This window comes from Parus major, chromosome 7 (genome assembly GCF_001522545.3).
Source record: "Parus major isolate Abel chromosome 7, Parus_major1.1, whole genome shotgun sequence".
Taxonomy (NCBI): Eukaryota; Metazoa; Chordata; class Aves; order Passeriformes; family Paridae; genus Parus; species Parus major.
The window spans coordinates 28,052,836-28,066,044 of record NC_031776.1 but is presented as its reverse complement, the minus strand read 5'-3'; the positions used below and the strand labels follow the sequence as shown (position 1 = coordinate 28,066,044).

Sequence of the window (13,209 nt, the reverse complement as noted above, 5' to 3'; positions counted from 1 at the left end):
GGCAGTCGAGGAGCTGTGCACACTCTGCACAGGGCGATGCAGAGTGGGACACACCCCATAGGAGCCTCTCTCTTTCCATTAACTACAGAGGGAGTCCGAGGAAATTATACCCTTAGCTAAATTTAGTTATTGTGAATCCCCTTCCCACATTTGAGCACGCTTCATACCAGCCCGATCTCGCAGCAGGGAATGATTAGCTGAAGTTAAGCATCTGTCAATTCACTTTAATGAGCAATAACTCGTGGCAACCTGCCATTAGCTTCAGTTGAATAGCTTTTATTTTTAGCTGGTGTTGCTCAGATGCAGCTTCCATCCAACATGTGCTGGGAAAGCTGACATCCCAAAGTAGTCTCCAGGTCTTCGTTGTGCCAGTCGGAGTGTCAGGGCTCAAGAGCTGCAGTTCCTGGAGGTCAGAGAAAAGTCACTGCAGTTCTGGGAAAGTTTCAAAGAGTGAGATAAAACCAAAAGCCTGGAGAAACAGCACAGAGGCGCATGGTCCCCAGAGACCTTGCAAGAAAAGTTACTGAAATCCTGAGAGCGTGCTGAATGAGTGAGCTTGGTCCCCCAGGGAGAGAAACAGCACAAGGGGAAGGCACAGAGAGAGAGAGACAGAGCCTGCTGAAATAAAACATAACTTCAGTACTGTCCAAGAGTGCCTAGTGAGAGGAACAAATGCAGAAGTTCTATTTTGTACCTGCTGCTTCATGTGAATGTAGGCTTTTATCAGAGGTGACCATAGGAAGGGAAAGGGGAAAAGAGCAGGATGAGTCCTCAGGTAAATATAGGGCAGGGTCCTGTTTCCTACAGATGAGCATTTAACTCAGGAGCTGCTGCACGTGAAGGCAGAACACGTGTTTGTGCCTCCAAAGAGACCCTCAGGAAAGTGTTCAACTCAGCCCTGTGGCACTAAGTGCTTGAGGAGCAGCTGAAATACCTGAGGTCCTGTCCTCTGACAGTCCTGCTCTGCAGTGGTTCCCACAGAACAGCTTACAACTGTTATGGGCATCTGCAACTCCTCTGCTTGGAGGTTTGAGCCTTTTTGTCTCCATGTACCAGCCTAATTCATCCTGCTTCAGAGCCCCATCTGAGCCCCCACATGAGCTGCTGTGAATTCACAATAAAAATAAGGGAACAAATACTCAGAGTGAATCCACCGACCTGTTGGTGAGAGACTCCTAGCCAGCTCCTACCCTAAAATACTGTGAGACAGGTGACAAGGCAGGGCAGTAACATACCTTCAGGGGAACCTTGAAGCAACATCTTTTTAGAATAGGCTTTTACTGAAATAAAAAGGTGTGGAAAAAGCTCAGAAATAAAGCAGCTTCTCCACACAGCAGAGCTGGAGGCCAGACACAGTATGTGAGTGCACTTGATTTCATTCACCCACTCTCTTGCCTCGAGTTTGTGCCCAGCACAGGTCCCAGACCAGCCCTGAGCACAGCAGCAGCAAGTCCAGCACATCTGCTGGGAGTGCATGTCGGAGCAGCCTTCCCGAAATGCCTCACAGCTGGGTGAGCAGATTGCTGAAGTCAAGAGGCACGCATTTCTTTAGCAAAGAAAGGAAATAAAAAGTCAAGACTAACAAGATCCAGAAAGGGCATGCTTTTTTTTTTTTTTTTGAACAAATCAACATTTATTTCAATGTAGTGAAACAACTTGTTGAAGCACTTCTCTCAGTTCTACTTTACATTTTGTATTTACACTGTCCTCATTCTGTGACAAAAATAAAATAATCTCCAACCCTGAAGTTTCCAGAATAAGTGTCACTAGCAGCAAAAATAACAAAGCCCCAAACACAAAGCAAAAAATCCCCCTTGATATATTTTGATGGGGGGATTTTTGCATGTTCCATAAAAAAAGTTTTAACCCTGAAACTTTATGAAAAGCTATATGGGATGACAAGGAGAGAAACGTCATGTTTGAAGCTGAACGAGAGCAGCATTTGCTGGCCTTTGCAAGTACACTGTTACTTTTAGCATAAGGAACTGTGAAATGCTTAGACACCCACATAGAAGCAGACTTTTAAACTTTGATCAAAGCAGTTCTGCTCTTCTGGGAGCGTAAGGGTACCAGAGTCGGCAAATGCCATCTTTTATCCTGGATGTTGGGCACAAAAACAAACTTTATTACACATGGTTTCCAAGCAGCTGTTAGTAAAACACAAGCCTTATTCTTTTGGGAAGTGTCAAGGGTCAGCTTCATTCAGCAGCTTCCAAATTGAGCTACTGTAAGAATTTTGAAGTAATTTCTCAGTTAAATTACATCATTGCTAAGGTCAACTCTGCCTTATACTTGAAGTCAGCAACCTCTGTGACAAGGTGGACCACTCTGCTAAATGGGAGAGAGGAGGGAAGGCAATGATATTTGAGTATCATGTTTAGGCCTCCCTATCTCAAAGGAAGCTGTGGCTATGTACCCAAACAATTCTCCATGGAAACAACAGAAGAGTATCAGTGACAAACTTGGAATTGGAAAAATAAAAAAAAAAAAGCAAGAACAGAACCCAAAGCCTTTTGGGATAGGAAGAAAAACTGCATGTTGAGAAAGAAGGAATTGGTCATTAAACTTTCCAGGCACACAGAGGGCTCGGAAAGCACAGAAAACAAGCAGAACAAACAAACACAACTGTGTGCATCTTAGCATCAGCTTCTTTTGCCAAATGCAGTAGCTTCCAACATTCAGCAGCTGCCTCTTGCTTTCTAGTGCTGTGGAGTTCTCTTTGGTACTTGGAGGCTGTGAGGAGCTCCGGGCAAAGAGAAAGTCTTTGTCCATTTACCAACCAATTCCAAAGGCGCTGATCTTGAATAACTTTACTAAGCAAGAGTGACACAGATGTCTAGGAAAGGGGACTTTTCTCTTAGTAAAGTTGTGGTAGGTGCAGTGGAAACCCAAGGCAATCTACATGCTTGTCAATTTGTGCCTAGGTAAGAACAGAGTCCTCCATGAACGTCTCTCATTTGTTCACTCTTAAATTATTCAGGCTCTGACAGCCCCTGAAAAGAAAAGAAGGGAATAAGGATAAGTTGCAAGGGGCGCAGGGCAGGGGCGGACACCACGTAACCACCAAGAACAACGAGGTTGGGGTGTTTGACGACAGACACACTGCAGCTGCAGCCTCCAGGGCTGGTGCCCAAAGCAGCTTCCTCCATGCCCTCGTCCTCCAGAAATGCCAGCAGAAAATACAAGCTCACAGCAAAGGTACTGGTTGGGATGAATTAAAAGAAGTAACGAATGAAGTTAATGCAAACAGCGGTTTGGAAATAAAACACACAGATAAGAATTGCTGGTGCTCATGACACTTTGCTCTTTGAACACAGCACAGGGAAATGGCTAAGCAGCTTGGAGACTTCTAACTGCACACTCAAGACTATCAGTTAGGCTTGTGGGAAGCTTTAATTCATTCAGCTGAAGTAGCAAAACCAGAACACCACTTGCTGTCCCATATAGCAGGCTCACGCGACCTGCCTCTTGGTTTTTGTTTGACAGCTCAGCAGGGAGCAGCTCTGTGAGGAAGCTTCCCCGTGATGCCAGTCAACAAGTTTATCAAATTTCAGGTGACAAAGTCACCACTACCCTCTATCTGCGTCAGCAAGAAAGATGGACAGGAACTTGAAGTCTCAGAGCATCTGCTACATGGGAACAGGAGAGCTCGCTTTCTGCAGCATCCTGCCGAGGTCTCAGCCCTCTGAAGCTGTGCCAGTGCCTTGACCCAGACACCAGCCTTCCCAGTGAGGCTAGTCCTAAGAAACTGATTGATTGTGACTTCTGAAGGGCCACACAGAGCCACCCACAGCTTTTATGGTGCCTACATCATTGCTCCTTACCAGAAGCATTGTAGAGGTTTTGCCAATCTATCACAAGCATCCTTATGGAAAAAAAAAAATCTACACCCAGCTTTGCAGAGATGTGGAGAGGTGCCCTGCATAAACTGCTTCATTCCCTTCTGCATCACTGAGTCTCATGGCAAACAGCTGTAAAAATCCTCTGCCAAGCAACATGTCCAATAAACTTTCATTACAAAAGCCATCTTCTCTATTGCTGAGTGGCTCCATCTTTCTTTTTATTTCTTTTGGCTCCATCTTTCAAAGGAATCAGGAAAAAGAAACACTTTCTTGAACGCAACAGCGAGGATTAGCAGCAGAGGCTCTTTGATTCTATAAAGGCTTTGTTGAGTACAGGTGACCTGTTACTGCATTTTAAGATGTCTGATCACAGACATCACCTGCCTGTTATTTTAGTATCTCCAGGACAAGTGATTGCAGTGAATATTCAGCAAGCATCAGCCTTTCCATGTTTGTCTGGAGCTTGCCTTGCTGTAGGCTTGTCTTAGACACACCACCATATCAAATTTTACAGCAACACAGATCTGAGCAGCTACTGCCCTGCCATGAGCAGCCTGGAATGCTCAAGACTGGCTAATTTCTCTGACACTAAGACAAAGTCAACTAAGATGCTGCTCTCTGCTCAGCACTTGAGCCCTGGCAGGAGCTGTGCTCTGCTACTGTGGAGCTGAAGTTACCGCTAACATTCAAAGCATTTGCCTCCTTCTTGCCTAAAGCTATGATTTTCCTTCTGCCATCCTAGAAAGAATCCCTGTTGATTAATATTTATTCAATTTCCTAAAGAAATCTATTCAGCCTCCACATGTTTCAGCTGAGAGTGATGTTTAAATATTGTGTTGATCCTCAGAGTTCAAACTGCAGAAGGTACAAAGAATACCAGACTTGAGGCACTTCAATGGTATTCACTGTGAATCATCATTTTACATTGTACCACTCAGACACATTTGGATCTAAAATACATTTGCATTTCTAATTAAAACAGATTACCATTAGGAACTAAAGAATGTCTTAAATCAGAATCCCTAGGCCATAAAAGCTAATTGCACGATGCTAAAACTGGATTTCAAAAATATACATATTATACCCCCTGCAGGATTAATTAGGCAACATCTCTTCAAAAGAGTTCTCAAAAGTGTATTTATTCAGCATGCGGTGAAATTATACCGGTTGTGCAACACTTCCCATGGCCTGTCTTGGCTCACGCTCCCGTGGCAGCGGAGAGCTGGAGCCTTGCTCATCAGGGATGCTCAGAGTGGACAAACTGGATTCAGGACTGCAGTTGATGAGCAGGGACACACACAGGAGCAGGAACTGCTGCCCTGGCCACAATCAACCAGCACCCTGGAACAAGGTGGTCTCAGGTATGTGCATACCCAGGACATGCAGGCCTACAAAAAGGCTGAAATCAGCTGGTCAATATGAATCTGGAAGCTGTAACTGCTGATGATCTGATGCTTAATTGGTCACTGGTTTCCTACATGACCTCAGCTGCCTGAGCTGTAATGTGTTTTCAGAGAGGTTACAGCTGTACCACACGTCTCGAGGATGTGAGAAACTCCTGCTCACCAAAGCTGCACATGCATCACATGAAGGGATGGGAAAAAAACCCAAGAGAACCCAAGAGGTCCTTAGCTGCTACGGTCTGTAGCTGTAATTGTCAGCAAGCCTCAACTGCATGAAAAAGTGTCCTCAGAAGATTCAGCTGCAGCTGGGGATGTGCCAGTCCCAGCTTTCTTCTGTGCTCTGAGCTGCTTGCTCCATATGAAAAATGAACATGGAAGAATTCTCAGAAAACCTAACAGTGGAGACACCTCCATGGTCACTAAATCCAGTCCCTTATCATCACGGGTCATAGTCCATCACTTTTCTAAATGCTTACTCCAATGTTTTCTTGTGCAAGTGAACAAGAGATCTTTGCTCAAAACTCACACATGGACTGTACTTGTGCTTTCCTGTATGCAGCAACTTCATATTTCCATGTTTAACTTACAAACTTACAATACAAAAGATAACAATCTACAGCAGAAACCACCTACTGGTTCCTCAGGATGGTGTTTGCTAATGGGTTCCCAGCAGGTCTGGCTCCCAGGCTTCACCCCCTTATAGAACTTCACAGCCTGGAATGTCATTTGGCAGGGGATCCAGGATTTCAAAGCTGTTGAGCTGTCCCAAGACTAGCCATGGCTGTACCACATGAGACAACCAAGTATACTGGGGTGCAATAAGGGCAACAGAATAGCAATTACTAACTCATCATGTGGCAACACACAAAACAGGAGACACACTTTTTCCGTTTTCCAAAAGTAGCCATGGTTTCTGTGTATTAAAGGAGCCCCCACAATCATTGGGAAATACTGGGAGGTCAGGGAGTAAAAATCAGGCAGGATTTTCTGCAATATGATCTTATGTGTGCTGCATTATCAAAAAATAAATGACAAATGCACAAACTGAAGTGTGTATAATGGGTTTCTCTCCATCAAAGAGAAGACACCCTATGGCTGTTCTATTATTAACTGCTGTAATTCAGCTTGCAGGGTCTATTTTTCATCTCATTAGAACTTCACTGGAGACATTTTCATATTTTGTCCTAATTACATGAACAGAGCCCAGGTGATGTATGTGATTCCCAAGTTCTCAGCCTGCCAGGGGTTGTGGAGCTGGCCCAGAATAGAGGCAGAAGGAATGAGAGGCAGGTCAAACTCAGCAGGAGACCCAATGGGATGCACTAACTACCTTTAATTCAAGGACTGGTTTGTGTTTCAGCATAAACAGCCACATCAAACAACAGGAGCTAAGAGCAAATGCATTAAATGTTTGTTTTGTGGTTTTCCAACAGCAAAGAATGGTCAAGGGAGATGATTTCAAGCTTATCTGATTAGAGATAATCTCATTATTTTCTAATAATTCTTTACATGTCCTGAAGTCCTACTTGTGATCTATGCATCTTTTTTAAGAAAAAATCCAGATGTGCCTCCATAGTTACATTAAAAAGTAACTTCACATGACACAGAATTGTGAGATGCAATATTTGCAATTGAGCTCTTCTGCAACAGCAACGGACACAGTGGCTAAACTGGCAGAAAATTGGATTTTCTTACTGAACTGAAAACCACAGGATCTGTAGATCCCTGCTGAAATCACTAACTGCCCAACCAATCCCTCTCTTTCGAAAAGAAATTGGAACTTTTGCCAAATATGAAAATACTTTCATAAAGCCTGTTAACAGACAAGAATTAGACTGAAATGTAACAGTGTTCTGGTGTGCTTGAGAAGTATCTCGATGCTATTTTTAGGCTGAAAACCTTGGAAGCTTGGGAGGTTTTAAGTTTGAAATGATAGATTAGTTTTCTTAATACATACACAAGTTTTAACAAGGTGTGTGCTGAAACAGAACAGTTTGGGAAAAAACCCAAACAAAATCCTTCTGGGGTCATGTGAAATAACTGCCCTTTTTGTTTCACTTCAAAATGGAGAGATTTTATTTCAGCATCCGTGCATTGAATTCCTGAACAATACATCTATCTGGCACTTATTTTATAGGAAAACAGCATGTTTAATTATCCCATATCTTCACACTGAACAGGGAGTTACCCAAGCTATATTTTTCACAATTATCTGTTCTCTTTTCCTAAGAATAAATTCTCCGTTCTTCAGGTTTTTGACAAGATGAATAAAGAATAAAGCCTTGTGGGTTTTTACATGCTCCTTGGAGTGAATGGGAATTTTTGGAGTCTTGCCTGCATAAAAGCAGTCATGTTTCTTTATCCCATGTTTCTTTAAAGCTGAATGAATTTATGGAAGTTGAAAATAACATAGCAATCTGAATAAGTAGGATCCCCACCACATATTCACGCCCAGACCAGTAACTGAAAGCTGATGTTTATAGAAGCTCTTGCTAACTCTTTTTCAGATATGAATTAATACCTGAAAGTTTATTTTCTGTACCACTCCTGTTGCATCTTGTATATAACCACATGTCAAAAGATGGCAAGATTAATCACAACAGGGAGACATGAAGCCAGAGGTTGAGGAGCTAGCTTGTATCAGGAGAGTTAGAGCTGTCTAGCAGTACATGTAACTTTCAAGAGAGAAAATAATAACACTATTATTGCTTGGATCTTGGAAACTGAAAGTTGCTAAGGCATCCCAACACTGGCACCAACATGATAAACATCCTACTTAGAGGAAGTGGCTGGTGGCAGATGAGAGCAGTGAACACAAAGTTGTGTGCAGCAACCAGTGCTTCAGAAAAGCTCAAACCTTCTTGGTTTGTCCAAGTGCTCTTGGACACTTTATATCTGAGAATAATACAGACCCACTGCAAACATGACCTGCTGTACCTATGAACAGGGTTCCTACCCTCAAGAAGCTCTCCTGCAAACAGGTAAGATTTAACAACACTAAGTAATTCTGCAAGGAACTGACTGTTCTCCCAGCCTGCCAGCAGAGCAGTGGCTGTGCTTCTCCTTCCACTCTCCATATTCAGAGGTTACTCATCAGCCCCAGGACTTCTCCTGAACTCCTCCTATGCGTCATTGCCACACAAATGCTAAGAGGTGCAGAATAGTGAGTCTATTTACCCCAAGAGACTGCCATGGGGACTGTCAGTCATGCTTTTGGGACGTGTTTAACTGAGCACTGTGTCAGGAGGGTGAAGAGCAGGTGTGAGAAAGCAGTTTCACACCAACAAAGAGTGACTGGTTTTTTTTATTTTTATTTTTTTTTGCTAACAGTATTCACCTTGTCACGTTAATCCTGCTTGCTCAACTGAGCAGGATTCTCATCAACTCTTTTGTCCCTTCCAATAACTCTCTGCTATGACCTATTCTGACTCCTGACTCAACCTGCAGAGGTGGGAAAACACAGAACTTGAAGAGATGTTCAGGTCATGGGCAAACCAGTTTTCTCTTAATAGAGCTGGAAGGAAATAATAACAACGACTCCTGCAAACCTCTCCACAGCCATTTGCTCATGAATTTGCCAGGACAAAGAGCAGAGCTCAACTCTGGCATGAGAGGGAGAGAGAACTGCCTACAGAGGACCAGTACACTTGATCCTCTTGACTTCACTGAGATACAGCTAATGAGCAACAGATGGACATCACCCAAAGAGTTTATTTGGGAAACCTAGCAGTTTCCTCATATTTCTCATTCAAGAAGGACCAGAAAACTAAGCAAGCTTTGGTTGACACCCTTTATTTTACTATTGTTTTCTCCTCTGCCTCAATTTTGACAGAGCTGCTTTGGCCATGCATTCCATTATGCTTTACACAGTGCAACCATGGCTCAGCCTGAAACACTAAATAAAATATGTTCAAATTAGGAAATGTTATGGGCTTGAATATATTGCTGGAGATCACTCTCTTGCTACCATTCAGCACAAAGGTACCAGTTCCCTTAGCAAAGCTCTTCAGCTCCCTGTAAGTGTCAGCACCTTCTATAAAAAGCACCATCAGATCTCACTTTTTACCTAATGAAGAAATAAGTTTTATTAATGTGCTGTTGACAGCCCTTGTGATGATGCTGGTTTTCTTAACTTCCAGTTAAGGCTCTGTTTCTGTCCAGGCTAGGAAAGATGTACAGGGTGGCTGGCTGAACCCCTTTCACTGTGCAGGAATCACCACCACTCCGTCAAGACAAGCTTTCTTTTTTAATCTTACGGCAAAGATTCAGTAACAAATCAAAGATTTAGGCAAGGAGAGGAAAAGGAAGGAAGGAAAGAAAGAAAAAGAAGACAGTAAAACAGAAAATTGCAGAAAGGAGACCGAAAGTGTAGGAGATAGGACGAACTGGAGAGACAGAAAATTTAAAATAAGAGCTTTACCAGGAGCTTAGCACAGAAACACACTCAACCTTTTAACTTTAACAGACTGAGATTTAAGGTTTGACATTCGGATTAAGTTTCTTTTGTTCTGAAATTAGAAGTTTGCATACAACCAGCAGCCTAATCAGAAGAGCAACTGCTTGAAGAGGCAGAGGATGTGCTCTTTATTGAAGCCAATACAGTGCATCCATTTAAATCCATCCTCCTGGTTTCTGGCTACCCTCAAGTAGAAAGTATACTGTATTCTCACCTGAAGCTATGCTGCAGCCACATAATATTAATCATCTGAACTCTAAAATTACTCTGACAATGATTACTTTTAACCACAGACCCTTTTCTTTGTACCTGGTACACTCGCAGCCAGCTCAAGTCCAGTAGATGGGAACATCTGTCTCCTTGTGCTCAAAGAAAAGCATTTCCTATACCTTGTTTGTGCTTCCTATCCTCCTGGTGTCCCTTAGGGCAGTGAGACCCCTGCACGCTCCAGTTTGGAGAATTCAATTCCTAGAACTGAATCAGCTGAACTACTGCAAAAAAATGTCCTCTAAATAAGGTCCTGGGTTTAAGGCAGCACACAGAATTTAATTTACAGGTTAAATCTGAGACACTGGTAGTCTTTACAGCTGCCTGTACATCAGAGCCTGGAATTGAGACTCACCCAATGTCCATGTTCCCACTCACTGAGGAGCTTTCAGAGCCCTGTGCAGAAGGTAGTACAAAGGAATGGCACTCACACATTGGACTTGGCTCTGTGCTTAAAGGCAACAAAGTTTTGATCTTCTCACATCCAAGGCATACAGCTGACCACTTGCTTTAAAAAAGACATTTCACAAAGCAGAAATCCCTCCTATGTCTTTATTTTCCCTTTTAAAATAATCCCTAAGCTGAACTACACAGGTAACTGAGGAGATAGACTTCAAATTAAAACAAAGAAAAAAAAAGGTATATTCAATTGCAAATCCTAAGCGAATTTCTAAGGAGAGTTCAATGACTTTCTAGCTATCAGAAGACCATCAGAATTTGAACCCTCTTACCAGGGACAATTTCGCAGTATTAAGAAGCATCCTTTTACACAAGGTCACTTTGCACTTCTGCATTTAGGAGGTACAGAAAAAAGCCTTGCTTGCATCCTCTTGGCTTAGTAAGGCCACTGGCCTAAAGGCTATGCAAGTGTGCTGCTCCTAACTACCCCTTTTTATGGCTGAAAACAAGTGACAGACTCTTGCTCTGAGGCACTCCTATATTAGGATTCATATCTCTCTATACTGCAGAACAGAGAAGTAGTCCTTATTTAGTTTCTGCAGGCAACTATCAGGGTCAGAGCAAAATTGCAAATGGTACTGTCACTTGCTTTCTCTGGATGGTTCCCAGCAGCTCTGTACATGGGCAAAGCTGACAAGATCAGAAACTCACCAAGAGAAACAAGCCAAAAAGCAGCATCAAGATCTCTACTGCTGCACTAGACAGTGGAATACTAATGCAAAAGAGTTTGAGTCATCTGTCAAAATCCTTCAGAGAAATGCCCAGCTACACAAAACTTACGTATTTCACGATACACAAGGGACCTCAGGTTTGGGTTTTTTCAGCTCTACATTATTGCTGCTATTCAGGAGATCAAGCATCCACATCACTTCCAAGCTCCATGGAAAGCAATGATACAGCTCACACCAACTATCTGAGCACAAAACCTGTGTTTGACACAATGCAGGCTCATCTTCCCTATTTCTCTCACCAGATAGTTCTTATTCACACAACAAAACCTATTGAGTTGCTGCAAAAGAACAAGATACATCAGGCACTGGCACTGGGAAAAAGCAGTCAAATTTCCAAAGGAAAAGATAAGGTCACTTATGGGGCAGCACTGAGAACAGCTCTGAGACGCTTCACACCCATCCTAAATACCAACTAGAGTCACCTCTTTGCACTGCGAGACTGAGATCAGTGAGAAGCCCTGGGATGACTGTCCTCCCCAGGTGATCACTTGAAACACAGAATACATGAAGTTAGAGCTTCAAAGCCCTGGTTGCCACATTAAAACATCTCCAAGCTTAATGGGAGAAGCTGCCAACAACATCTTTCTGATGCTGTAATCTGGGGCACCTGAATCCCTTGTCAAATGTAAGGTTTGGTACCCGCTTAAATTCAGGGAGTATTTCCACCCTCTCTGGTTTTCTTTAATAAATACATGACAGACAGCCTTTTAGAACTTTTCACCCAAAGTTTACAACCAAGGACAAGAAAGAAGTAAATCAATCTGTATCACAAAACACCTTTTGTTACCAACCCAGTTCAGTAAACTAGAACTGCAAACACAATTAACATTTCAGCCCAAGAGAGAAGAGCCAGCTGTTTCCCCTTCCCCCTTCTAGAGACCTCTGTAGGCAGGACAGGCAGCAGGGAGATTTTAATCCCTTAGAATCAACATTTTCAAGAGCAGAGCTCTGTCAGAGAGCTTGAATACTGCTCCAGCCTGCTGCTTGGGCCAACACATTAAAGCACAGGCCATCCAAGAGACTTGGCTTTCACAGTGGTTTAGTACCACAACCTTTCTGCAGGCAGCCCTACCCCTAACCAGATTACATGTTCCTTTTTAAAGGCTGCAAAACAGCAGGGTGTTGTGCATTGACCTCAAGAATCACTTCCTTGGCATGAAGTGGTGTGTTCTCCCCAGGCTAAAAAAGAACATATCTTATGAAGTAGTGGCAAACTCCATCACCAACTGGTTTGCTGCTGTCACCACATAAGTGTGACTAATTCAGTAAGTGGGGAAGGAGGGCTGCTCCTGTATTGCAAATGTGTGCCCCAAGAAATGAGTAGGCCCACTCATCCTCAATGTCATCTTCATCTGCTCTTTGCTGTTTTTTTGGTAACTCTGTTCCAGAGTTACCAAAAGATTGCATTTGAAATCTTTAGTTACTAAAAAAAAAAAAAGAAACACACAAAACAAAAGCCAAGTTTTGTTTAGAGCACTTTCCTTGGCCATTCAGAGAACAGGAAACATCGGAATACCACAAGTAGATCTTTGAAAAACCTCACATTATCCAGAAAAAGTCCAAGAGCCATATCACAGCATAAAGACTGCAGTCTGCAAAACCTTCAGTCAATGCATCTGAGCTGTGCTGTTCCACATAAAAGCCAGATTTTGACTTTATTTTTACAAGGCACTCCAGCTGCCCTGGCTTTCCCACATCCCTCTCAGCATTTCAGCTCAGCCAGCTTCCCCAGACCTTCCCCCATCACCATTCAGAGATTTGTGAACTGTGAGAAACAGATGTTCTCAAAGCATTTTGCTAGTACTCGAGCCCAAGAAGGACTAAAAAGGAAGGGGGGAGAAAAAAAAAAATAATTTAAGCAAATATTTCTCCCCGCCCTATTGACCCTACAATCCCAGAGTGTTTTCTACCAGCAATGATAAAATGTAAAACTAAAACCGAAAAATTGTATCAATTCACTCGCGGTGCCCGTTACCGGCGGCACCGCTGTCCCCGGCCCGAGGGCACCGCTGTCCCCGCCTGTGCCCGGCCCGAGGGCACCGCTGTCCCCG

General features: G+C 43.1%; 1 protein-coding gene across 13 annotated transcripts in view; it reads right to left on the bottom strand.

Moving 5' to 3' along the window:
• The window catches only part of KALRN (kalirin RhoGEF kinase), a 470,986-nt gene that overhangs the window by 63,173 nt on the left and 394,604 nt on the right, over window positions 1–13,209 (bottom strand). Inside the window, exon 36 of one of the 13 annotated variants that reach the window (XM_019007405.2) lies at window positions 1,674–2,993. The exons of the other annotated variants lie outside the window; for them this stretch is intronic. Coding sequence (XP_018862950.1) covers window positions 2,977–2,993 — 17 coding nt within the window. The 3' untranslated portion in view covers window positions 1,674–2,976. Of the gene's footprint in view, window positions 1–1,673; window positions 2,994–13,209 lie in introns of those variants that run through there. 13 annotated transcript variants of the gene reach the window in all.